The sequence below is a fragment of the Hipposideros armiger genome, unplaced genomic scaffold, assembly GCF_001890085.2.
Source record: "Hipposideros armiger isolate ML-2016 unplaced genomic scaffold, ASM189008v1 scaffold_768, whole genome shotgun sequence".
NCBI lineage: Eukaryota > Metazoa > Chordata > Mammalia > Chiroptera > Hipposideridae > Hipposideros > Hipposideros armiger.
Genome location: NW_017732118.1, coordinates 492,646 through 519,701, shown reverse-complemented (window position 1 = coordinate 519,701; position 27,056 = coordinate 492,646). Strand labels below are relative to the sequence as shown.

At 38.1% G+C, this 27,056-nt stretch overlaps 1 protein-coding gene across 5 annotated transcripts in view; it reads left to right on the top strand.

Annotated features, from left to right (window-relative positions):
- Window positions 1–27,056, top strand: part of LOC109373985 (dystrophin-like) — a 606,466-nt gene that overhangs the window by 218,794 nt on the left and 360,616 nt on the right. For all 5 annotated transcript variants that reach the window (XM_019628250.1, XM_019628248.1, XM_019628247.1 and 2 more), the window contains exons 7-9: window positions 7,686–7,842; window positions 23,821–23,941; window positions 24,553–24,821. In XM_019628250.1, coding sequence (XP_019483795.1) covers window positions 7,686–7,842; window positions 23,821–23,941; window positions 24,553–24,821 — 547 coding nt within the window. The remainder of the gene's footprint in view (window positions 1–7,685; window positions 7,843–23,820; window positions 23,942–24,552; window positions 24,822–27,056) is intronic.

Genomic DNA, 27,056 nt, shown 5'->3' with positions numbered 1-27,056 from the left:
AGCGTGGCTCGAGTCTGAGCTTTTAAGCATCATAGTATGCCATAGAGTAGAAAGAAAGAAAAGGCTCATCTAGCATTTACACATAAATACATAATAAGCGAAAGGATGAAATAGAGAAGAAAACGTCTAGGCGGAGAGAGGGATTGATTTTTATTTATAAGGTCTTCCCACCCAAGTTGACACCCCAGCTTCCAAGATACTCATTTTAATCTCCCTCTGATCCATGAATTTGGTGTCAACGTGTTGGTGACGAGTCTGGGGCAACAATAGGCAGTGGCATTTTCGAAGACAGGGAGACTCCATGCTCTTTCTTAAGAGTTTAGCTTAAACTCTAAAAGAAGTCAGTATATGTAATGACACGGGCTGCTTTTATAACATCTGTCATTAAAAAGGAATGAACTATGTGAGATGGAAAAGATATTGGTAGATAAAGTTATTCCTTTTGGCAAGAAAGAAAAAGAAAGGTGCTATAACTGTTCTGAACATCACTCAGCGTCTCTTCTCTCCTTCATGTGAACTTGATGAAATAAGAGGAGAATTGAAAGCGGCAAACAGCATGTCAGCCAAAATATGGGCTCTTCATTCTCAGCAATTTCCCATATGCCAGCTACCGCAGTTTAATTCTTACTGTCATTAATCAAGTAGAAAACAGTTACCTTCGCTTATCGAAGAGGCTGCGAATTCCAGAACTTACATATTTAGATCAATGGTTTTGTCTTTTTAATACGCCTCTCTAATAATACAGGATGTGGCATAAACAATCACTTATAAAAGGCAAAGAAATAATTCTTCACATCAAAGCAATTCAGTTTATTTCCTGACACTTGGTAGAAATAAGGGCATCAGTCATTCCATACAGAATGGCAGGGTTCAGTTGAGAGAAGCACAGCAAAGGTGGTAATTTGGGATGGTTATGAAATAGGATAGGTAACACTGGAAGACTTAGATTCAGAACCATTAATGACACTTATCAGCTTGCATTGCAAATCTAGTCATTTTCTCCATTATTTTTTAGGGACAAGGCACCACAACTAAAATATAGCTCTGAAGATACTCTGGAAAAATGGTCCTGCATTTGCCCAAGTTATAACATTGTTCTGTAAGGGAATCTGAAGCCAGTTTTGTATTTCAAAATATACAAAAGTGCTGGATTTCACAAGTGTCCATTTTTTAATAAAAAAAATTGAGCTTGGGGTGACCAGTTAGCTCAGTTGGCTAGAGCGTGGTGCTGATAACACCAAGTCTGCCGGTTCAATCCCCGCGTGGGCCACTGTGAGCTGCACCCTTCTTAAAAGAGTCAACTGTGCCACTGTAGCATGAAAGCCATGTGTAACCAATGACCATGGCTGTTCCCAACAAAATCTAAATATAGATATAGATAGATATAGATATAGCTAGATATATAGATAGATAGATTTTTTAATTGAACTGGAATTCAAATGATTTTGAAGTTTTCCTTTGAGTCCCATTGGCTCATAAAAGGTATCCTTGTGCTTCACAGATTCAAGTCCATGTTTCGTCCTTTTCCCTCCATTCATGTTCCTTCCGTCTCATGTCTTTTCTCCACCTTTGATTACGATTCTTATTCAAGTCTTCATCATGTCATTCCATATTGACAGAACACTGTTCCTTTACAGACTGAGACCATCCATTACACATTTGCAAAAATATTCTCCCTTGGATACTGTTTCTATCACATTATCCCTTTGGTCAAGAACTTCAGCCTTATTGCTGGCCATGTTTTAGTCGTTCATTCATTTATTTGTTCACTCAACAAATATTTACTGAGTGTTTACTATGTACTAAGCACTCTTCTGGGCACTGAGGACACAACAGTGTACAAAGCAGACAAAAGAAAATCGTTGCTCTCATGAAGCTTCTAGTCACTGGAACCTAGTGACCCCTTCCCTCTCTACCAACCGTGCTGAATAAAACTCTGCCAACCTTTTCTGTTCTTCCCAGTTCTTTCTTCATCAAGCAACAATCTAGTTAATTCCCAACACAGATCCTCTGAGCCAAGTAGATTTTGCTTTCTAGCCCCATTCCTGCCCTCCAACAATTTTCTCACTCTCCCATATGAGTGTGGGCCTCTGCTGGTCCTCACACTTGGAATGCCATCTCTCCTCTCATTCTCCAAATGTTGCCTCAAACCCCATAATGACTATTTCCCTCTCTGACATTTCCTTTACAAAGTCTTCCCTGTACTCTTCTCCTTTACACTTGATGGCAAGTCCCTTTAAGTCATAAGTTGTTTCACAGAGCTATGCTTGCTGCCTCCAGCTAAATTAGATGAATATAGAAACTCCAAGCTCTCAATGGGTCAGTGAGGTAGAGTAGAAAGAATCCTAGACCAGCAGTTGGGCGACCTAATTTCTCTTCTGGCTCTGTTACTGCCTAGCCTATAATCTTAAGCACGTCACTTAACTGCTTCAGCCTTCAATTTTTTCCCTCACTGAAATGAGGAGGTTTGACCAGAAATGTGGGTGGTCTATTCAACTTCCCTTGCCGTTCTACAATTCTATTATTTTTAGTTCTGCAGTCACTTTTTATGAACCTATTGAACTTTTTGAAAGTACTGAACTTTTCTACCTTGGTTTTCTTATATTTAAATGGAGCTGATTAAGTTCAAAGATATGGTATAAAGAAAAGTAAATAAGATGTCTTTGAGAAAAAATAATACTTTAATTAAAATTGTATAGTACTGTCTCATAATTTAATTCAAGGAGAGGATATGCCATCTGTTCCACATGTATTTTGTCCACACGTATTGTGTCCAAGAGGGATAATGAGAAGAATACTCAGTGATAGTTGAGTGCCATCAAACAAAAGGAAATGTTAACTGATTTAACTGGGAGAAAAATAAAGTGAAAATTTTTTATTTACATTTATCCATAGACATATGTGCGCACGCGCACGCACACACACACACACACACGAGTTATCGATGACATTATCCAACATCAGGATGGTAATTAGTCAAAGAAAATGTTTCTCATTCTAAAATATTCTATATCCACAAACCTTGCATTTTAATTTTGAAAATAATAATTTGAGAAGTGGTCAAGTGAATTTTTTACATAAGAAATATGTATGAAGCTTTCAATTTAATCTACCAACAGATTATATTTTCCAGGTTATTGTATATACTATTAACTATGAGAATTACATATGTTGCCAACATAATTTCAGCAAAATTTACATTCTTTGAGATTTTTATAGTTGGGAGAAAAATTTGTAAATGTTATATACAAATATTCACTTTTATGAAATTTTGAGCATTAATTTGAGAGGCTAGAACACCAACATTATATAGTCCACAGCAGCAATAAACCCCCAAGAGAGTACTTGGTATTAGAAGTTAAAATAGTTAGAAGTTTTTCTATAATGGAGAACAAAGAGAGAGCAAAAGGAGGCAGAGTCTTTCTACCTTTGAGAGAAAAATGCAACTTGGACATTGAGTATCTCTGACCTTCTTTCTTTTACTCTCAGAATGTTAATTATATTTGAAAATGGGAGTTCATGGCCCACCTGAAAACAAAAATGTTGACTTCTCTTTGAGCTTAATTCTCTCTCTTTATTTAAAGCCCCATCGCTCCCACTTAATTTCTGTGGTTCCTTATTATTTCTGCATTTTTCCCTTTTTTTTCTGTATGCGTAAGTGCTATCTTATTACACAAGGGTACCAAAGATATACAAGGATATATCATTAGTTTTATAAAGGAAGTCAAAGTGAAAAATGAATTCAATATAACACATTTTGCTTTAAGAATACATGCCATTCAGAGTAAAGTTTTATTAAGGATTTCAAACTAGGCATCAACTAAATCACACTTGAAATATCTGTGTCTAGAGAAATAACAATCACATTAGTGGCCCCTATAATTCTTCGAGTCCTGACACTGAAGAGTTCCTTAAAGACCAAGCAATACATCCCAACACACCTAAAGCTTCTGCATTTTACCTAAACCTTACAAATTGTAGAAATTATCTGTTTATTAAAGATCAGCACTTGCCTTGTTAAAAGCTAGTAGCCCCTAAGCTCTTGTCTTCACTAATAAAGATTAACAGGAGGTAGATAGAAGCTCAGTGTGCCTCTTCAAACCTCCTTCGTTGTTTTCTGTTGAGTGGTTAGGGGTAAATAGAGTCTATCTGCCAGTTAGTAGGAAGCCTTTTGCACAGGGATCCCAAACATTTGCTTAAAACGACTAAGGTTAAGGATGTCCTCATATGAGAAAAATCTGTAATATGTAGTTCCCATGTCTTAATATGACAGCTCAAGTTCTGTACTTCAGCAGCTGTCTTTATACCTTTGCATCTCAGTGTCCACATCTGTCAAACAAAAAGGTTAGACAACAGTCTCTGATGTTTCTTCCAGCTCTAACAGCCTATGGTAAAACTGGGGCGGGAGGTGCGGGGAGGGGGAAGTCCTCATGACAAATAGAAGGAAACATTTTCAGGAAGAAACAAACATAAGTTAATCATTTAGAAATATTCCGTATACAATCTTGAAAATAGAAATAGGGCAGCTGCTTACGACAAATGCATTAGAATTCCGTCTTGAAAACACTTCACAAGCATAGTACGGCCAAAGAAAATGTTTTCTGAGCTCATGGTGTTTCATTACATTTAGATCTCCTTCAAAATCATGGCACTGACAAATACCACCTTTCCCCTGTGGAGACCCACAAATAATATTTGGGGCACAGAAGAAATAGTTTCAGGAATTCTTTCTCAGAGAATACTCTCGGAGCTCACCTGCTGAGTTGTGATGGTTCTGATTAAAAGTACAGAAATTCTGGAGGTGGGACCTAGGAATCTGTACACTAAACAAGCTACTCCAGCTTTTCCTATGCACCCTGAAGTTTGAGATCAATGGCTTTAGATTGGATATCTTTGCACATGTTGTTTTAAATCGGAAGCCATTCTCTGACTTTCTCCTCTCCAGCCCTTACCCAGTGTCCTCTGCCCTTTCTAAGTCTTTTGCTTAATTTGTTGTCCTCATATCACACCTTGCCTTTCACACTCATGCTTTAGCAAGGCAAAGAAAGGAACAGTCATTTGGTATGTATTTAAAATGATCAAACATTCTGAAATGTTACCTAACTCATACCTTATGGATGAATAAGGTACCCTCACCTGGACACGTGAGAGCTTTATGGCATACATGATCCCAGGTCCTTCTTCTGCTCCTCTATTAACTGTCTTGACTGTCCTATGTCCCTGGCCCCTAATAGCCTCCCTATTTCATGCTGTGGAGTTTCTCTTAGATCCTTTAGAACTGAATTCCCTGGATCTCAAAGCTATTTTTTTCCCCTCTTAGGGGACAGAAAGGCTTTCACTGACCTGCTAATAATTAGTCAGCATCATTTAACCTAGAACCACGGTGGTCGTGCACTGCCTATTGGAAACAAGGCAACAGCTGGAGACCTCCCTCAGGCAGCTTATCTTGTGCATATTTGTCTTCCTCTATACCTCCCCACAGGGATAGTTTACTTCCTCTCCCAAGTAGAGAGAGGCCAACATTAGGAATCTTTCTGTTCTCCCTTACCTTCCCCTCTTCCTACTCCCAATGCTCTATGAGGACTTAGAGACACTCAATAAATATTAGGTCAGCACCTCTTCTCCCATTTGCTGCTTTTCCATGCCTGGACTATGCCTCTCTCCACCTATCTTTAAAAATGTCCTGTTTGACAGTCTCTTTCACCGTCAAGGGGACCAGCCTGCAAACCCCAGACACCCCAGGGAATCCCCATAACCAATAGTCATTACATGCCATTAAACAGCTAAAATCTTGCATAGGGAATTCTCACTTAGGCTTATGGAAAAGCGGTAACTGAAAGAGGAGGAAGCAAAAGAAATATGAAAGAATTGACCTCTACCCTATATGCAATCTGCACTATGATATTTAATTCATGGTATTTGGGGTGTTTCATGATTTATTTATTAGATAATAAATGCCCTTAGAGTCTTGACCGTTTTAATTTCTCTGATGGAAATGCCTTCATTTTTTCTTTCTGAATATAATGTTTCTATTGCTCGGAATAGAAAAAAAATGCTGACAATTTGCAGGAGTATATAGATGAAGGAATACATCTCCGCTAAATCCACCTCTGACAGATAAACTAGTTGTCATGTCAGAATTTTTTCACACATACTAAAGCATGTGCACGGAAACACACACACACACACACACACATTTCAGAAAAATAAATGGTGTACATTTTTGTAGCCTGTTTTCTCACTGAAAGGGTGATCTTTTCCATAGCCATAAATATTTGCCTACACCATCACATTGAACATTGCATAGGGTTCATAGATTTGAGCCTTGCAGTGTACGAATTGACCATTATATGTGTAACCAACTCCCTACTATTGAATATTTAAGTTGTCTCTGCTTTGTGTCAATCAGAAGGGATGCCATAAACATTTTCTACCTGCATCTTTACATGCTTTTCCAATGACTTTCTTAAGAATCAATTCCTTAAATTTAAGTTTGTGGGCCATTGTATTTGCACATTTTAAAGACTTTTATGTGTCATCAAATTATGCTTCAGAAAGTTTAGAGCAATTTAATTTCGATACATAGTTACTGTTTGCAGATTGTATTTGACTAAAGCCAGCAGGAAAATTGTATTGGAAATGCCAGAAGTTTCCAATGGCAGAGGGAAATGTTGTTCTACCCAGCTGCTTTACATTTCCACCTTTGCAGCATTAGACACTATATTATATTTTCATGATAGTCAACATTAATTTTTATGAATTAATTAGTAATTGCTGGTAATATAGTAGCATAATTCTGGACTTAGTTGAGGATAGAGTGTTGCTAGCATGCCACATTTCTTCTTCGTTTCCTGGTTTATGATTTACTTTATTAACTGAGCTTCACATTCTCAAGTGGAACATGGATTTCGTAGCACAGATCCTTCACCTGTGTCTTCTAAAATGGCACCTCCAGATTAACATGTTCTAAATACAGTTGATGGTAAAACACTCATTCTCTTGCCTAAATTATTCATGTTTGGGGGAGGCTTTCAGGCAAATGTCTGATTTGACTTTTCCACGTGAGTTGTTGTCTCAGTACATTTTACACAAAGGAAGCAAAGCGGAAAATGTTGGAACTTGGTGAAAACACATCCCAGGTGCACACGAATAAAGAAGGGTAGAGGAAAAGGAAAAGCATATGGGAAGAGGAGCAGAAGGAACAGATGCCAGATGGAATTAGCCAATGGAAGGGGCTGTCTAGGGTGTAGAAATGGAAAAGTCAAAATGTGGGGAGAGACCTTTCAGAAAGAATTCCAGTTACTGACATGAGTCACCCGAAAACTGAGTGGTTTATGTTAGTCACTGGGTTCCGTTTTTTCTACCAGAAACATGAAGAATCATTGACTGCAACGCTGTGGGAAAGCAACCCGTTCCAGGGTCTATTTCATGCCAGAAGTCTCAGAATTCTGCATGTGGAAATAAACATAGGGCTAAACACTGCCTTTCCTCAAAATTGCCATCAAAATATCCCCATTGTATGGCTCTCAAAAGCAGGTAGCCAGGTCATTCTTGAGGACTGCTGCGTAGTCCACAGTAGCTTTATACACTATGGAACTAACCAATCAAGGTGCCTTCATGTCTCGTTACAGTCATCAGTTATCCTTCTAGATATGCTGATATCGTTTGCCCCTGTTATTTTTCAGATCCCATTTGGAAGCCAGTTCTGACCAGTGGAAGCGTCTGCACCTTTCTCTGCAAGAACTTCTGGTGTGGCTCCAGCTGAAAGATGATGAGTTAAGCCGGCAGGCACCGATTGGAGGCGATTTTCCCACGGTTCAGAAGCAGAATGATGTACACAGGGTAGGAGATTTTTAAGCCTAGTGCCTGGCACATAGTAAGCATTCAATGACCATTTAAAAAATAGTGTCGATTAAAATGAAGTTGAATAGAAATCTTTTTGACTCCTCTAGTCCAAGGGTCAATTATAAATAATCCAAGCCATTATATTTTAAATGTCAAAAATGTCCGCCTTAATAATATCCTTTAAGAAGCTGTCCATCTCTTTTGGTGGTTTTTTAAAAAAAAATGTTTTATTATGGAAAATATTAAAAATATGTAAAAGCAGAGAGAATCCTATAGTAAATACCCATGTACCCATCAAGACTACAACCATTGTCAATTCATGGCCAGTCTTACTTCTTTTATACGTCTACCCTGTCCTCCGTTATTTTCAAGCAAACCTCAGTCACGAATCATTTCATTCATAAGTATTTGAGAAACTATCTCTAAAATATAAGGATTTACTCTTTTAATGTAATCACAGTTCTCTTCTAATACTTTTAAAATATCAGTGATTTTATCGTAACAAATATGCAGGCAGTATTCAAATTTCCATTTCTCACATACATGTCTTAAATGTTTTAACAGGTTTTTGGGGGGTCGGGGGTATTTAAGAACTGAAATAAGGTCCACACGTTGCATTTGGTTAATTTGTCTCTTAAATCTTCCCTTTTTTACCACTTTTTATTTTGAAATAAGTATCGATTCACAGTAAGTTACAAAAATAGTACAAAGTGTTTCCCTATACATTTCACCCAGGTTCCTTTAATGGTTTTATCTTATTTAACTACCGGACAATAATTATTGTCATTTCAGCATGTAATCACTTCAGTTACAGCACAACTCAGTTACAGCACAACTCACTTCAGACTAGCCACATTTCAGGTGCTCAGTAGCCAGGTGTGGCTAATGGCTACCATATTGAAAAGTGCAGTTCTACAGGTTTGATCATATTCAGGTCTGACTACTACCTGTGGAGCCATCATCAGGAAGCACATAATGTCTTGTCTTCTCTGTTTTGAGTGTGATTTGGGCACAGCTGTTAATAGTCAATGGCTGGGGTTGCAATGTGATAATTGCCTGTTTCTATCATTTCTTCTTCTTTTGTTAGCTGGAGTACTTCTGCAGGAAAAAAAATGTTCACGCATCCACTATTTGGGTACCCAGTATACTGTTCATACAGGATAGGAAGCATAAATGTTTCCACTTTTCCAGTCTTCATAATAACAAGCTGTTTACTGGCATCATCTAGCAGTGATCAATGTTTTCTTTTCTTTTTTTTTTTCATTATATTTCTGTCTTCTCTACTAAGCTGTGAGTGAGGAAAACAGAGATTTGGTCTTGCTCATCTCCAAGATCTTAGTAACTAGCAAAATGCCTGACATATAGTAGATGCTGATGAGTGTTTTTGAAATGAGAATAAGACATACATAAACAGAAATGAATAGCAAACCAAGAAAACTACTACCCAGTAAGAAAAGCTTGATAGAATGGTATCACATTTATATATTCAGCACTTAAAGGAAAGATCTCTGTGGAGACACAGCCAAAGGTAGCATCTTGAAAAAGGGTCAAGGGTTTATATTATTCCAGAGAAAAGAATATAGAAGGTTACCTAAAGGGAAGAGAAGATGAGGGGAGATGGGGAGTCTTTGCAAAAAAAATTGCCAAGGAAACCACCAGTTTCTTTTTTAGCCATTCCCCTTCATATAAGTCAGAATATTAAATTAGTTTTTGTGGTAGGGTGTAATATAATAGTGATTTTTTTTATGTTCCAACTTTGAATAAATAGTCAAAACACTCTGGTGTGTATGTAGAAGAGCATTCATTGAGAAGAATGGGCATTTGAAATAGAATGCATTATATGACATAGCAAATTGAGATAGAATTTCTACAAAAGGGTAATTTTATTCTAGTTCCAGAAACTAAAGAAGATGAATCATTGGACAAGTATACTAGGAGTCAGGAGACTGAGATTCTGGTCAGACTCCTCCATAAGTTAGCTTGTGATTGTGACTTTGGTCTTCAGCTGTAAGATGAGGAATTTGGTCCATATAATTTCCACAGTCCCTTCTACCCAGCATTTTGTTATAACTACTTCCTCACTCTCCCTGGCGATTGACTTTGGTTGCTTGCTACCTATGGTAAAATGTTAGTACTTACCATTCTCAGTCCTCTTACTTAGGAATCTCATGACCAGTAATATGTTTTTTGGAGGTAGTCATGCTAGAGTTGTGGGTAACATGCACCAGATTGAAGTGACTTAATCCCCACTTAGCCAGTGTGCTTATTCAGATGCCTACCCATTACCTTTCTTGCATATCAGTGCTTCCAGCCCATTGATAACTCTGTGTTCTATACATTAGTGTCACGGCTCCTCTACCTTCACCTCCCTCCAAGTGCAACTTAGAATCGATCATCAAACATCTTAATAACTCCTTTCCAAAACTGTAATAGTATTTGCTTCATTACCTTCTTTGTTGCTGCAATCTTCCAAACCCTAAAGCTTGGAGAATCTAAGTTCTTCCTCCTATCCAAACAACAACAGAGCAGTCTGGCATAGTGCCTTTTCAGGATGACTAGTCTCCAACACATTACTGGGGCAATTTACCTCCAAAATATTTCTTGACTCTTGTCTACTACAGACACAGTTACAAGAGACCATTTCTCCTAACCTTTCTGCATCTACTCTTGCCACCCTGCAATGTAATCTGCATTTCAGTCAGAGTAATCTGTGCAAAAACATACATTGAATTATGTCAGCCTCACCTTAACACTCTTCAGTGGCCTCTCAGTGCCCTTAGGAAAAGACCAAAATCCTCAGCAAGGACCCCAAAGCCCCACCTGGCTGGTGTGGTTCACCCTTCTCTTGCTGCTCTTTCTTTTGCTCTCTGTACACTAGCCACATGGACTTGGTTTGGTTTGTCCAGTTCTCCATGTTCCTGTCAGGCGTGGCTTTGAATGTGCTGATCCTCTGTCTAAAACCATTTCTACCCACACCTACTCCCTTATAATGTCCTGGTAAACATCTAATAATCCTTTACATGTTGGCTCAGACATCGAGCAAGCTTTCCCCTGACGCCCACATTTGATCCCATCTCCCAGTATACGCTCTCATAATACCATCTACTTTTCCTTCTACAACTTAACATTCTTTGTCATCATGGATGTGTGTGACTATTTGATTCATGTCAACCGCCTTCACAGAAGCATGAGCTCCAAGCAGCCTTCTTTGGGGGAGAAGGTTGGCATTTTTTTAAGACATTTTTTTTTTTACTTTATTGAAGAACAGCCATGGTCACTGTTCACAAATTGCTTCCATGCTACAACGGCATAGTTGACTCTTTTTAGGGAGGGCGCCACTCACCATGGCCCATGCGGGAATTGAACCGGCAACCTTGGTGTTATCAGCACCACGCTCTAACTGACTGAGCTAACTGGTCACCCCAGGGTTGTCATTTTTCTACCCAGCACCTCCTAAAGTGCGTAGCACATGGTAAACATGGACTAGATAAAGGAACAAAGGAATTAAGAAAGGAAGATAAGGAAGGAGGAAAGGAGGAGAAAACCCATGAACTAATCTTAATTTTTTTCACTCTTCTCTAGCCTACTGAAACCAAGGGCAGGGAAGGAAAGAATAGAGAGTGCTTTTCCTTCCTCACTTGGAGGATTTTTCTGTTTATTCCCAACTAAGCATCCTTGTGTAGTGTATGGAGCTACTTTGATGCCCACTGTTTTTACTTGTCATCTGGCCCAGTGTTTTCCTGAGCTTCTCTTTGTATCCTTAAAAATACTTGTCGCAAAACACTCTCTGCCCTCAAAGAATATCATCACTCCTAATTGTTGATGAGAGAACAATTTAGCACCCGGTTTACTCAGAGTTTTGTCACATTTATGCAGTAGCCCTTTATAGTTGTACCGGAATAACTGTCTAGTTGGTGCTACTCTTGTTGCCTGTGGACAAAAAGAACAAAGGAAAATTCTGGAAACTCTGTCAGATCTTTTGAATTCACTTAGGAAGAAAGAAAGGAAACACAATTGGTACAAAGCTGTGAAGATCTAGTCTTTGACAGGTGTTGTATTTGTAGACATTCATTTTACTTTGTCATGTTTCCAGGATTATAAATTATCTTTCTCTTTATGGGTTTCTTGAATCAAACACTGTTTATATAGGATGCTTGATTTCAAGATGGGTCACTTGTTATCATAAACTCGTTCCCCATGTATTTGGTGTATCCCTGTTTTTTAAAACCACCGCTTACTAGCTACTGTAAATTGTTACTACCTTTGGTTGTTGTTTTTTATGGGAATAGAAATCCCATTTAAAATGTCAAAAGTTGAAACTATAACCAAATATGTTTTCACTTTTCGATAAATCAGGATGTTTACAAATCAGGTAATTTATATTTCCTTTGTGTATCATTGCAGACTAATGATAAAGCCTTGTAGCAAAAAATCATGTCTTGTACTCTTTACTGAAAGTGAAAATATGCAGTCAGTGTCAATTACTGTGATGGAGGGATGTATGGTTTCCCTGTAGGTAAAATTCTGAGACAGTTCACAGAGGTAGTTGGGGCCTTGCAGTCTCAGTCCCCAAAACAATTTCTACACCCCTGGGAGTCGAGCTATGCTCCCCAAACCAGCTGGGCAGCATAACAACTGCAACTAGAATGGCTCTCAAGACTAATTAATAAAATAATGCTCCATATGCAGTGAAGTGTAATAAATAATTAAAGCTCAAATGTGCCTTAGCAAATACAAACTGACCAATTTTTATATCTTTTGAATACATTATCCTGGCTTTTACGGTCCCTCATTACTTGCCTCACTAGAGTGACTCGTTTTCAATTAGTGTGTATTATTCTGGTCCAGATATATTTTTAAAACTGACTTTCTTTGTTTTACTTGAGCAGTCACTAAAGTGATATTTATTACTTGTCTACTTCCATGATTAACAGGGAGAGGGTTTTAAAGGAGCAAATCATAGTGGGGAATTTCTAAGGACAACTGCAATAAACCATGAGCTTATTTAATTCCCTTCATCCTACCCCAAATCCAAATGGAGATTAGGTCTTGATTATAAGAACACTATAGGTAATGACTTTTTGTTTGCATTCTTAGTAATGAAATTGTTTGTCATTAGGTTTTCATCTTTCCATTTAAAAATCTCTCTAATTCCTTCCCTATAGACCATTAAGAATACCTTCAAAGCTTCCTGAGATTTTCTGGTTAAGATGTAGATGGAAGTAATCAATACATACATTATTAAAACAGTGGACAGAAAGCCATTATTGTGGGATGCTGTTGACAAATGAAAAGGCTTAAATAAAGTAGTTTACTTGTTCATTTGTCCGGTCATATATTATGCATGTTCGATTTCCTCAGAAGTCACCACAAAGTGAGGGAGAGGTTCCAAAATTCAATAAGATTATCCTGAAATCACATTGTAGATTTTACATTTATTTAAGTTAATTCTGTTATCAATGCTGGCCTGCTTCCTTTGGGTACATTTTCGTATGTGTGTTAGCTTGATGAGTTCTCTGTGTGTTCTTTCCACAGAAATAGAAAATGTCTTTGGGTGCCATTTGTGAATGTTAAGGCTCAAGTCAGCTCTGCGTTAAAAAAAAAAAAAGAAATGCATTCTTCCCTATCAGCTCAGAAAAACGACAAAAAAGATTATGATAGAGTGATTCATTCCAACATTTGATGACCTGGCCTCTTGAAATTTCTAAACAAATTTGGTTCCCCTGCAAAGTTCGCTGTTAGTTATGACCACTCTAAAACGTCTGCTTGGCTATGTTGGAGGAAATACACATCTTTTTTATCTATTCTTCATCGCTGATGGAGTAGGCTACTTTTGTATAAGTTTGATATTTTATGCAGTCATATTTAGGAATGCTGAATAGAAAAGATTTTAAATTATTTTTAGAACTACATTTCTAGGCATCTGAGGAAGTCTTCTGAAAACTAGCAATATCATCAAAACTTGAGAACAGAGTCATCTAGGATTTGCTACTTTTCTTTAATGACGATAACAAGATAAAATATGAATAATTTACAAATTGATTTCTCTACCAAAGTCCTCTTTCTAACCATGTCAAAATATTTTTATATCTTGGAAAATGCTGCGAAAAATAATATTTGTATAGTACTTTGTCTTTCCAAAGCATTTTTTACACGAATTCATTTACTTACAAATGAGCTCCTGCTCTTTTTCTGTGTTCGTCCTTTTCCCAAAAAAAAATTCATTTAGGAAAAACTGTAGCATAACTAGAACTCCTAGAATTTATTGATTCTTTTAGTAATTATTTATTGAGTGTCTACTCTAGGCCAAGGGCTGAAGATACAGTAGTGAACAAAACAAGACTCTGCCCCATGGACCTTTAAATTTTAGTAAGGGAAATACACAGTAAACCAATAAATTAATATATAGAATCACATCAGGTCAGTGCTCTGAAGGGAAAATAAAACAGGGACAGAGAAAGACTGAGAGGTAGTGGCCTACCTGAGGCAGTTATATCTGAGCAAAGTCCCGTGTGAGTGAATGAGCCAAACAGAGGCCTCAAGTGAAGAATATTCTAGTCAGAAGGAGCAGCAAATGCAAAAGGCCAGATGTTAGAACAGGTGTGGGGTGTTCAAGGAATATCAAGACAGGCTATTGGCAGGTTGTAGAGAGGCAAAGGCCAGGTGATGAATTGTCCTGTCTGCCATATTTTGGAGGTGGATTTTATTCGGTGTGTAATGAGAATCACTGAAGGACCAGAAGCAGGGATGATGTGATCTGAATTCTGTGTTCAGAAGTCGACTCTGCCTGCTCTATGGAGAACTGATGGTAGGCAGAGCAAAGCGAAAGCAAAGAGAAAGTTAGGCAGGTTGCTCAAGTCCTCTGTGAAAGAGATAGTGATGACTTGAACTAGAGTAGAAAGGGTGCAGGTGGATATGGTGAAAAATTATTTGATGCAAAATATATTTTGAAGGTAGAGCTGATAGACCTTAGGATAGATGGGATGTGGAAAGTGAGAGAAAGCCAAGAGTCAAGGTTGATTCTGAAGTCTATGAAAAAATGGGGGAAAATGATGATGCCATTTGTGGAGATGGGAAAGACTTCAACATGATTGTGGGTAAGCATGTGTACCTAGAGCAAAACAACAGTTCCAGTTTTGGATTATGTTGATAGACAGAGACAAATGTTATGATTCAGAAATTATTCACCACTTACGCTTGACAAACTCAAATTTTGGCCGAACCTCTTGAGAACGGATATAAATTCATTTGTCACAACGTTTCCTAATAATCCATTTATCTGTACTATGCCTTCAGAAAGAATTTCCAAAATGTAAGGTGTAGGCTCAATGACCTAAAACCTAATTCTCTAAATGACCGTGAGAACAGATTGCATTTTCACCAGTGATTTCTCAAGGTCAGCTCAGAACTTAACAACATTATTGTGAGTAGGAAGTGACTTCCCCAGTGGTTGTTGGACGCAGCCCAGCCTTAGGATTGAAAGTCAAACAGCTGTTCAAGATGCTGTGTGGGCACTAAACTATTCCTTTATAGTTTCACAGATCTGCGAGCAGGCTGGACTGTATTCTAGCCCATGCCCTTGATCGCGGAGAACACAACTTGTAGTTTAAAAGACTTCCAAACAAATAAATCTCCGCAGGGAGTTTGTGAAACACATTTCCTTCCTAAACACTCAAAAATGTCTTCTCATGGAGTACCATTAGATTTTAAAAATAATAATTTCGGGCTTGAACTGTGTCCTTTTATTTTTCAGCTGTGCTTCAAATTAATTTAATTTCATTTATGAATGTTCATGTTGCTGACTCTCTGAAACCATGGCTAGATTTATCTGATCCCACAATCCCTTATCTTCATGTTGACTCAGAAGTACATCTGTGAAAATAAGATGGACGATTATGTAGTCAAATTCATACAAGCAGAGTAGGAAGGTGCTTGCGAGGGGCTGGGGGGAGAGGGAAGTGGGGGATGCTGTTTGACAGGTATAAAGTTTCAGTTATGCAAGATGAGCAAGTTCCAGAGGTCTGCTGTCCAACTCGGGCCTGTAGTTAACAATACAGTATTGTATACTTAACGCTCACATTAAGTGTTTTTAGCACAATGAAAAATAAAGACTATTATGACGTTTCCTTTATAGCCTATGTGCCCCATTTTCATAACTCCTCTAATACCAGCTATCTCAAATGAATATTAAGGGACTCCTTTGTCTTTCTGGTGTATTTGTTTTGTTGTTGCTTCCTTCATATTTCTTCCTACCCTGAATACCTATGGATTTGCCTTAGATTCTTAGAGGCTAAATTCCTGCTCTTCTGGTTAACTACATTTCTGAATCTGGCTCTTTTCCAAGATTGTGGTTTCAAATTAATTGGGCATTGATTGTTCCTAAAACAGCAATTAGTAAATAAAATATTTCTGATGTGTTTGAACTCAGTAAGTATGCTGGGTCTTTAAATAAGGACGGTCATTATGATGACAGAATGTATTCAGTGACTTTCTAATCAGAAGTGAAAAGAACATAGGAGGCATACAGACAAGGTAGACATATAGAAATGGGAATGATAACATAGAATGGCAACACTATTAAACACTGATCAAATTGCAGATATAACTGTGTTAACATCTTTGTCCTGTGCCCACTCAGTAACCATTTGTGGAATGAATGGCCCTGTTGGATCACTTTAAACTTAGGGTCTGTCTAGTGTTCTCTCATCTCCTAGCTAATGCTGCAGACTAGAGGAAAAGCCACAATCAGCAGTTCCAAACTGTGGAACTTCTGAAAGTTTGGACATGAACATCTCCTTTAGGGAAGAAATCACTGGGATTAAGAAGGCAGAACGAATAGGGCCTCCTCTGGAGGAAAATCTACCCAGTAACTCAAAAATTACACTCAGCCTTGGATCCATAACGTGAGAATAGGCTCAGAGTAAGATCTCTCAATTTTCCCCAATTCATAGCATTAATTTTTTTTCTCTAATAATTCCTGAGACCAGGCTTTCACCCTCAAGTATGTTCTGTATCTGAAACAACCTAGCCTCCACATAACACACTCTGGTTTTCTAACTGGGTATTCTGTAATTTATTCAACAATATGTATGGAGGATGCATATGTGCCTAGCTAGGGCTGTAATTTTTATCATTAGTAATGATGCCTAGGACAGACAATCTCAAATTGCCACCATGTCACAGGCCCGGGGCTAATTAAGGATCTAAATGTGTTGATCATGGAATATTTGAACTAGATATTAGAACTCCAACAAGGGGATTAGCAAACACCCACATTTTACAAATGAGGATATGAAGGCTCAGAGAGATGGTATGACATGTTCTAGATCGTGCAGCCAGGTTTTGGCCCACCCCAGACTTGAAGTTCATGTCTCCTGCTGTTTCAGGGCAGCACTCTTTTCACCACTTCAGTCTGCCTCCCTGAATGGTTCTGTCAAGTTTCGCTAACTAATATGGAAATAAAGTTATAGTCATTCCATCATTATTCAGTCTGAATAACACACATATATCCTTGCCACTTCAATGGGAATATAGGTCAAATGCAGCTCCATGGAAACTGATCTGCAGTTTGAAAACGAAGGGCTTTCACTTACATCCATAGTAATGGGACCAACTGTTTCTAGGTGAAAGCAGCTTAGCTTTTCTCTCTGTAATGTCAGTACCTGTGCCCAGAGCTCCCATCACCCCTCTCTTCTATAGGGCACATCAAGCCAGTCAGTATCTCACCCTTTATCCCCTCTACACATGGTTCTACTCTACCGCTATTTGTGGTATTATTAGGTATTTGTGGTAATACATACCCTTTATTTTTCTGCAAGGAGGAGGGACAGAAAAAAATTCCCAACTAATCAATGACTTGATTCTTCTCTATTACGTTCAGGTTTTAGAAGTTTCTGATTTGCTTCATGGTCATCAGGATTTTCCACTAACGTGGCTTCCAAATTATTATCATTCAGGGAGCTTTTAGTCTTTGCTCTCACTTACTTTCAGCCTGGCTTAAGAATTTCAAGATTTGGATTCTAAGTAACTAATTAACTAATTAACTGATGGCCTTAGATAAATCCTAACTTACCTGTACTGCACTTTGCATTTGTAAAACATTCCTTGGTAAAGCATACCTACTCAACCAAGCTACTGACTCCTTAGGGACAAAGATCAGGTCCATACATCTTCCCTACCTTACACATAAGAGATTGAAATTAAAGATCTTTGAATGAATATTAGCCAGCAGTCAAGTCACCCTGTTGGTTCATATTTGTGATGTATAAATACTATTCATCAGATAATTTAAATAAATATTTTTGAATGAACATTAGCCAGCAGTCAAGTCACCCCCTTGGTTAGCATTTGTGATGTATAAATGCTATTCATCAGATAATTTAACCTTCGGAATAGATTTACCTTGGGGTTTACTGCTAGTGTACTTTCGTGGTATGTGATTCTTGTAAGTTTATTTTGTGAACCTTAAGAAGCTAAAGGAAAACTACCGATTTAGTATGCCTAATTTTGTTCTTATTTGTAAGACAAAATATTCTTTTCTTCTCACAGATGTGCTCTAAGTCGTTAGTAGTTGCTTCTACTTCTTCCCCTTCACTATTTCAGACCTAAGAGCCTGATTCCCTTGAAAAGGGGAAGAGGAAGGTATAGAGAAGAGGATGGGTTTTAAAGAAAATAATTTTATCTTTTCAAAAGATGCAGGAAGTAAATATCTTAACATTTCAATACTGACATCTAAATAATGTAAAGATGAATTCTGTATGTGTGTGGGAGAAGGACATTATATATGATACCTTTTTGATATCAGCACATGAATGAACCAACTTATCTGATTTAAAATATTAATCATAATCTATGAGACAAAAATCAGTATTGTATGTGAGTATATATATTTTCCCAAACGTCATTCAAATAGACTTTCTTTGAAAGGCAAGACACTTATTATCAAACATCAAGGCTCTTGACATTGAATCTTCTTGGTTTTTGTTTTAAAATGTTAAAATGTCTTTCATTCCTTCCTTTTAAAAATGCAATGAACTATTATAACATACAGTTTATGGTAAGTTGATTAGGTATTGAAAAATTGACTTTCCATTATTTTAATGCAGAATCTTCATGGGTTTTTTGTTTGTTTGTTTGTTTGTTTGTCATTGTAATTGTTGTTTTTACTAAAGAAGTCTATCTCCTTTAAAACCCATGCTACAAGGACCATTGATGCCCATTGCCTAGAACAATGTCTGGCACATAGTAGGTGCTCACAATTTGTCATATGAATTAATGGAAGAGGACCTTTTATATAACTACATTTCAAATGACATATTTATAGTTTTTTCCATTCAATAAGGAACATTACCATTTTCTTGATCCTTGTATTTTCTTGAACCAGCGATTTCTCCCTTTTTTCTGGAGTTTTTACCCTTTTTGGAATTTTGTCTGAATCTTTGCAAATTCTGAAGCTATAGTGACTTAACCTTCTCTTCCATCCACTTTCTTTTCTTAATTTCAGGCAACGATGTGAAAATAATGGTGCTTATGTCTTTGTAATAATAGAACTTCCTTTGTCTTTTCTTTACACTCATTTTAATCCTCAGTGACTCATATTTAAGAAATGAACTGTGCAGCTGTGGTGGAGCTAAGCCCTTGGCAACAACTCGAGGGGCAAACAACTGGTCTCTCACAGTAGATGGATGGTCCTTCTCCTTGAATTATTTGCTGTTCAGTTTTAACAGTGGAATTGCGTCATCAAACAGGGTCTTGGACTTTTTAAGTTTGACAGGGCCTTGAAGATCCACTTTCTTATTTTACAGACTTGGCTCCAACAATTATCTCAACTTTCTCCTGTCTCGGTTGTTAATATATCCCTCTCTGCTGTGGTGACCAACTGTCCTGGTTTGCTTGAGACTGTCCTGGTTTCAGCATTGAAAGTCCCACATCATGAATATACCTCAGTACCTGGCAAGCCAGGATGGTTGGTTACCCTACTGCTAGCTTCCATCTTACAGTCTATGTTCAATCCATTTCTATCCTTAAAAGATCCTCTCTGTCCTATCTTTCTCTTTGCAATCTCAAAAAAAAAGATATCGCAAAAATAGTTTTTATTTGAAATACCTACTCCTCCCACTCATTCCTCAGCTAAACCTACTTCTGAGGCTACTGCCCTCCACTGAAATTTCTCTTCCCAAGTCCCATGAGCACTTTTCAGTCCTAATCTTGCTTTATGTCTGTGTGTCATGATTGGACACTCTTGGTTACTTTCTTCCTCTCAAACTCTCACTCTCTCTTCAATAGTTCTATACTCCTCTTTTCTCCCAGTCTTTCCACCTATCCATTCCTTTTTGTCCTTTCATGGGATCCAATTCCTCTGTCTGCCCATTAAGTTTTTCTATTCTCGGGGAATTTCTTTTCAGCCCACTCTATTGACTTGAGAAATCTCATCTACTTATATAATCTTTAAAAAAAAATTTTGGGGGGGGGTGAACAGCCATGGTCATTGGTTACACATTGCTTTCATGCTACAATGGCATAGTTGACTCTTTTAAGGAGGGCACAGCTCACAGTGGCCCATGCAGGGATTGAACCGGCAAACTTCATGTTATCAGCACCACTCTCTAACCAACTGAGCCAACCAGTCACCTTCTACTTATGTAATTTTAACCCTTGCGTATATGCATGCTCATAGGCATAATCATAGGCACTCAATGGATATTAGCTTAGTGAGAAAATAACTTCTCAATCTTCTTTCTTCCCTCTAAACATTAGACTTATATTTATTTCCTCCTGGAATGAATGTTACCTCTCCAAGCTGAGCATATCATACATCTCCTTATTCAGTTCCCCATACAGACCCCCCCTTATATTGGTGTTGGGTTTTTAATATTCATCTTTATTAATTTTATCCTGAATGTGCATATGAGATATCCTGGGGTCAGAGACAGATTTCTTTTAATTACTTAACAGGAACTATCACCACCACTCTCCTCCCTTTGCCCAAGTCTTACCCCTAGAGAGACACGATGAGAGCTGACAAAAAATTTTTCCTACATGAGTGGCTGGGTACTCCATAGGTGAGAGACCAGAAGAGGTGATTTTTTTTCTCTGTTTGCAAAGGAAAAGGAGACACTTGTCCCCTTTTCCTCCTTGAAAGGGTCTCCTTGAAAACTTTATGGACCTGAGTCCTATCTCCAACTTCTCCAGGAGCCAGCTAGCCCCATGTGTCTCAGGTTTTATAATCTAGAAATATCCCTAAATTCTGGACTTCATATTTTTTAATGTAAATACCTAGACAGGAAGTCATTCCAGTTTTCCTGACAACTTGGAACTTAACCTAGGAACCTACTCTGGGCTCTGATCATTCGGCCCTCTTAGATCAGAGAACTTAGCTAGACAAGTGGCTACAGATCGAATTCACATCTGGGAAGGTTCTCAAGAGGCTAGAGCTTTTTATCGGTGTACTGAGAAATCCAGGAGCATTTATGTCCTCACATTTAGTTTAATTGCACCCAGCATTCATTCCTCTACTCAACCTAGAAACTAGGAGCCACCTTGCCCCGTCCTCTCTCTTCTCTCCAGCATCTATTCAGGTACCAAATTCTCACATCTCTATTCTCTAAACATTTCCCTGCTCTAGCTCTGTCTTTTTGGGGTTTTTCTCGTTCCATTGCCCTGGGTCAGATCTTCATAACCTTTCACTGAATTCTTTTAATTTCTGCTTAACAGGTCTCTCTGATTCCATTTCTGCCCTTCTCAAATCCATACTCTGTATTAATGTCAGGGAAATCTGTCTGAAACACACACATGACCATGCCACACCGCTGCTGAGATCCTTTCAAAGCTTCCTGATTACCTACAAGACAACGCCTAGGCTTAGCAAGGCACATACGATCATAGATTGAGCTTCAAGCTCTGGCTTAAAGGTCTAATATAGTTTGAGATGACAGTGTCCTGCTTTATCTCTGGACATGTCCTCTCCTAATACTTGATGTTCCAGAAACTCTGACCTACTTGAGAGAACTATACATGCCACCTTATATTATGTCCTATGTCTATGCACCTGCATTTTTGTCTTCTTTCTTTCCTCTTCCTCTGATCTGCTCTTCCCGGTCTAGCTCACATTCATGCTTTAGCATTCTTCATGAATACTATCTTCTCCAGGAAGCCTTTCCCAATTTCCTTTCCCATATAGTGCAAACCTATAGCACTTTCCACATTGTATTGAAATTATATGTTTGACTCTTCCACTATATACTGTAAGTTTCTCAATGGGAGGGGCTGCTCTACATACAACTTTGTATTTCTAATCTCTAGTACACCACAGACACACTGTAGTTTGATAAAAGGAGCTGTTATTAATTCTGTAATTAGTCATGTCACTATCAGTTGCCTCTTGTCAAGTCCAAATGGAGAGACTAGGCAAACTAATAATTTTCTTGAAGTTGGGAAAATTAGATGCATGAGAAAAACACAGGAATATAAGAACTATATACATATACACATAGTCATGTGTGCATACACACACAAACACAGATTTCAAGTGAAGTATTAGGGGGAGAATCAGACTTACCTCTAAGCAGCGTACATACCCCACCTACTCTCTATGATTTCAAGGGTGCAAGAATATCCCACTATACAGAGTGCATCTCCATCTACAAGCTGAATCCTAATATTCCACTTACAGAATTTCATTATTTTGGCTCACACACCTTGCCTCTCTCTACTGAATTGTAAATAACTAGGGAAGATGAATCATTTTGCAAAGTATCAGACTCAGAATTCCTTTGAATGGTGAACACCATTAGGATTTTCTTTGTAGATGTGTCATATCTGTAACATAACATATCTGAAGTTTAAAGGAGCTGCTAATTTTCCTCCCAGTAACAGAACAGCTTAAATTCAGTGGGCATCACTACTAAAAATAAGAGAGAATTTTTTAAAGATATGAATAATTAAGCCCGAGATCAGGACAATTATTATTACTGTAGTTTTTACACTGATCTTTTAGCATTCATGTGGTACTTTATACTTTCATTAACATCTTCACTTCTGATACTGCAGAGTCTGAGTCAGTAACTATCTTCGATGGTTTCAGAGCATCTGTTAGTTTATCCTAGCCTCACAGAATGTCTCACAACCCTTAGCACTCAATTATATATGAATCTTATTGTTTTCACTCTTTTTCTAGTGTATTAGTTTTCTCCCTTCTTTTAGTCCAGTACTTCTTGAAGGCAGAAACTATGCATTTTGCTTTTCTTTTAACCCCCTGTAACAAGGAAGATTGCAGATTAGAGATTTAACGTGATACCTAGCCCAGATAACCTCAAGACACCTATTCTACGCGTACTCATTTTTAGAAACTTGTTCCCACAATCCTACCACCAGAATATCTCAAAACATTTCTACCATTCTCAAAGAAGACACAATGAATATAATGCAATGGGTATTTGTTTTAATTATTGAGTTTTTAACTTAGTTTACTGTTAATGCATCATTTTATTCATTGTCAGACATTTCGGTAGAATGAATGGTGATTATGAATTGGATGGTTGTGTACTTCAGTAGAGTCTAACTTCTTCCAGTGGCTCCCCAGGCTTCCCATTATGTTCTGGATATCCATTCTTTTGGATATGTAGAAGTCTTCATTAGCCCTGCTAGGGTTTTACAACATATATCTTGTGACTTTAGCTCTAGATTTTAAGTTTGGCAGTCAGGTTATATAAATTAATCACTCTTATCTTAATGAAAGGGCATTATCATGTCTTGAAAGCTCCCTACCCTCTCTAGAATACTTTTACAAACATAGTTTCTTCCTAATTAACAAAAATGCCCATATCGCCCTCTTTATCGTATTATAATTATCAGTTTATAAATAAAGGAGGTAGAAATTGACATGGGAATTTCATACCCAGGTTCTGAGTACCCGGGATTCATTTTGAAAAGAGTGTCACAAGTCAAATAAGCATTTCTTTTCATTTCATTTCACAGGCCTTCAAGAGGGAATTGAAAACGAAAGAACCTGTAATCATGAGTACTCTTGAGACTGTACGAATATTTCTGACAGAACAGCCTTTGGAAGGACTAGAGAAACTCTACCAGGAACCCAGAGGTAATTGAATGTGGAATTGTAATAACATATTGATAGAAGGATCAGTGGTGACAGAGCGACCCATCCATTCTGGCTGCCAGGGTCTGGATAGCTCTCATATTTTCTAGGTTAAATAGAATCGATTCAAATTAAACATAGCTGTTGAAAAAGGAATAAGGAGTCATAAACCACCATGCATAAATCTGGTTGCACATTCACAAACAAATATTAAAAGAGATTAGTGATCAGCTATTAAAACATTTAGAAAATAATAAACAACAGAGATTATCTGTGAGGAGGATTTCTATTGTTACAAAGACTCAAGTTAATTTTCAATGGAAGAGCCTGAAATTAGAGCTTGCGGGGTGCATCCTAACATTTTCCTCCTCAATATATAAGTGAATCCTGGATTATCTGATTAATACAGTGTAGAGCAAATTCACTCAGGAAGACAGACTTTAGATGTGCCGGACTATATCAAGATGTATGCCAAAGTGCAAAAGAGTCATTCATTAATCTGTAGCTTGGCCTCTTGTTAAACTGTACTCTTTATTTCAGTATGACCTTTTCAACAATGTTTTTTTAAAACAAAAATGAATGTGACCTAAAACCTTGTCATATTACCAATTTAGAGCTACCTCCTGAGGAGAGAGCCCAGAATGTCACACGGCTCCTACGAAAGCAGGCTGAAGAGGTCAACAGTGAGTGGGAAAAATTAAACCTGCATTCCGCTGACTGGCAGAGAAAATTAGACGAGGCCCTCGAAAGACTCCAGGAACTGCAGGAAGCCACGGATGAGCTGGACCTCAAACTACGCCAAGCTGAAGTGATCAAGGGATCCTGGCAGCCCGTGGGTGATCTCCTCATCGACTCGCTCCAGGACCACCTTGAAAAAGTCAAGGTACCATCTACTACTTTCCTTCGGGGCTCATGGAGAGACTCCAAAGAGGTGCTAATCTGAACAATAGTGCAGGATTTTCTCCTCACAAAGTTAAAAATAGGGCCCTTCAGTGTTAGAAATCAGTCTGTCTTTCACAAATTCAGTCTTCTTGCTTGTGGTGGTTTCTTGAAGAGAAGATAGTGATCTAATTGTCTGTCTTCAATAATACAAAACAAAGTATTAAAACGTTATAGGGAGAAAACTCATTTTGATTTTGCTATTAGGAAATTAATAGTAACTAGTAAGCATTTGTACTAAAGGGGTCTGATTCACATGTGTGTGTGTGTGTGTGTGTGTGTTCTCTGTGGCATTTAGTATCACGCTGGAAAATATATTAATATTAATACAGTACTTAATCAAGAGCCAGAAGACTAGGTTTGGGCTTTTTGGTGACTAAACTATAGGACTGGGGTGAGTTATGGTACTGTTATAGCCGTTAGCACTGGCCTTCCCTTAGAAGGCAATGTGTATAATACAATTTTTTCCCTGTTAGTTTCAGGTATACAAAACAATGTAATAGACATTTACACCCCTCACAAAGTGATAAACCCCTCCCAGTATAATACAATTTTTAATTGTATTGACCCACTGTAGGTATTAGAAAATGTCATTATATATTTGGAATACTTTTTAAAGTAAATTTATTGGGGTAACATTAGTTAATAACATTATATAAATTTCAGGTGCACAACTTTATAATATGATATCTGTATAACCCTATTGGGTGTTCACCACCCAAAGTCTAGTCTCCTTCCCTTACCATATTTGACCCCCTTTTCCCATTTCACTTCCCCCCCAGCTCCTTCCCCCTCTGGTAACCACCTTTCTGTTGTCTGAAATACTGTCCATGAGACCAAAGTTACATTCCCTTGTGGCACAAAGCTGATATATATATTCATAAAAAAAGAATATACATATTTAGGAGTATTATTGTGAAAGCCAGCAACTCGAAGCATATTTTGTTTACTCATCTAGCTTCAAAACCAACAAACGTCCTCCCAGGTTCAGATTCAAAATAAGTGACTTCTCACCTGCACTCCGCATGTTTGCCAGCACCCTCATTCTAGAAGGTCTTTCCTCCCTTGCATTTCATGGCTCTGTTCCATTCGCATTCTTCTTCTTCCTTCATTCCCCTTAATTCTGAAACTCTACCTAGCCTTCAAATGTTGGTGTGCCCAAGTTTCTAACCTTGGCTCAATTCTCTTTTTATTGAGTAAGTGCTCCCCATGTGAAATGGCATGGATGGTGACAAATCTAAATTTCTAGTCTGGACCTCTTTTCTGATCTCCTAACCCATATGCCATTAGAATCAAAATACAACCATTCTGAAACCCCGTTTGTTTGTTTTCCTGTTGGATTGTCCCTTCCCTTATTGCTATTCCCTTTTACCTGCCCTTTCTTCTGTGTTTTCTGCTTCCATTAATGGATCATAATCCAACAAGTTGCCAAATTCGTCTGCATTTTCACTGACTGCACTTGATTGCTCGTTTTACATCAGAATATCTCTTTTTATGTTTTCTCTCCTCTTTTCAACCATGTCCTGTTCTAACCTTTAGTATCTGGTACTCAGATTGTTGCATTCTACATCTTTAAATTCCATTTCCCGGTCAGTGTATCTGGCATTATCAGAAACACTACCTTTTAAATGTTTGGTGAATGAATAAACAGTTTCTTAACTGATATTTCTGCATTATCCATCCTCTTACCACGCCAATCCAAACTGCTTAGAGGAAACTGCCTGCCTGAGAGTGAAGTCCAGTGGATGGAGAGGGCAGGTGGCCGTTTTCATTCTTTCTTTTTTCTTTTTTTTTAATTATTAGAGAACAGTGTGTTTTTCCAGGACCCATCAGCTCCAGGACAAGTCGTTGTTTCAATCTAGTTGTGGAGGGCGCATCTCAGTGGCCCATGCAGGGATCGAACCGGCAACCTTGGCATTATGAGAACTGCACTCTAACCACCCGAGCTAATTGGCCACTCCAGCCCTTTTCTTCCTAGCTCTGGTTTCAGTTCCTGACTGTTGTTTCCATCCCCCAGGCCATTGCGTTCACTCTGACCATACCACCTTTTGGTCCAAATAAGCCATCTTCTTTCCTAACTCTCTACCTTTGCAAATGCTCTCTTCTCTCTGCCTGGGTCAGCCCACACCTTCTCTGCCTGCTAAACTTCCATTTGTTCCTCAAAACACAGTTGAAATGG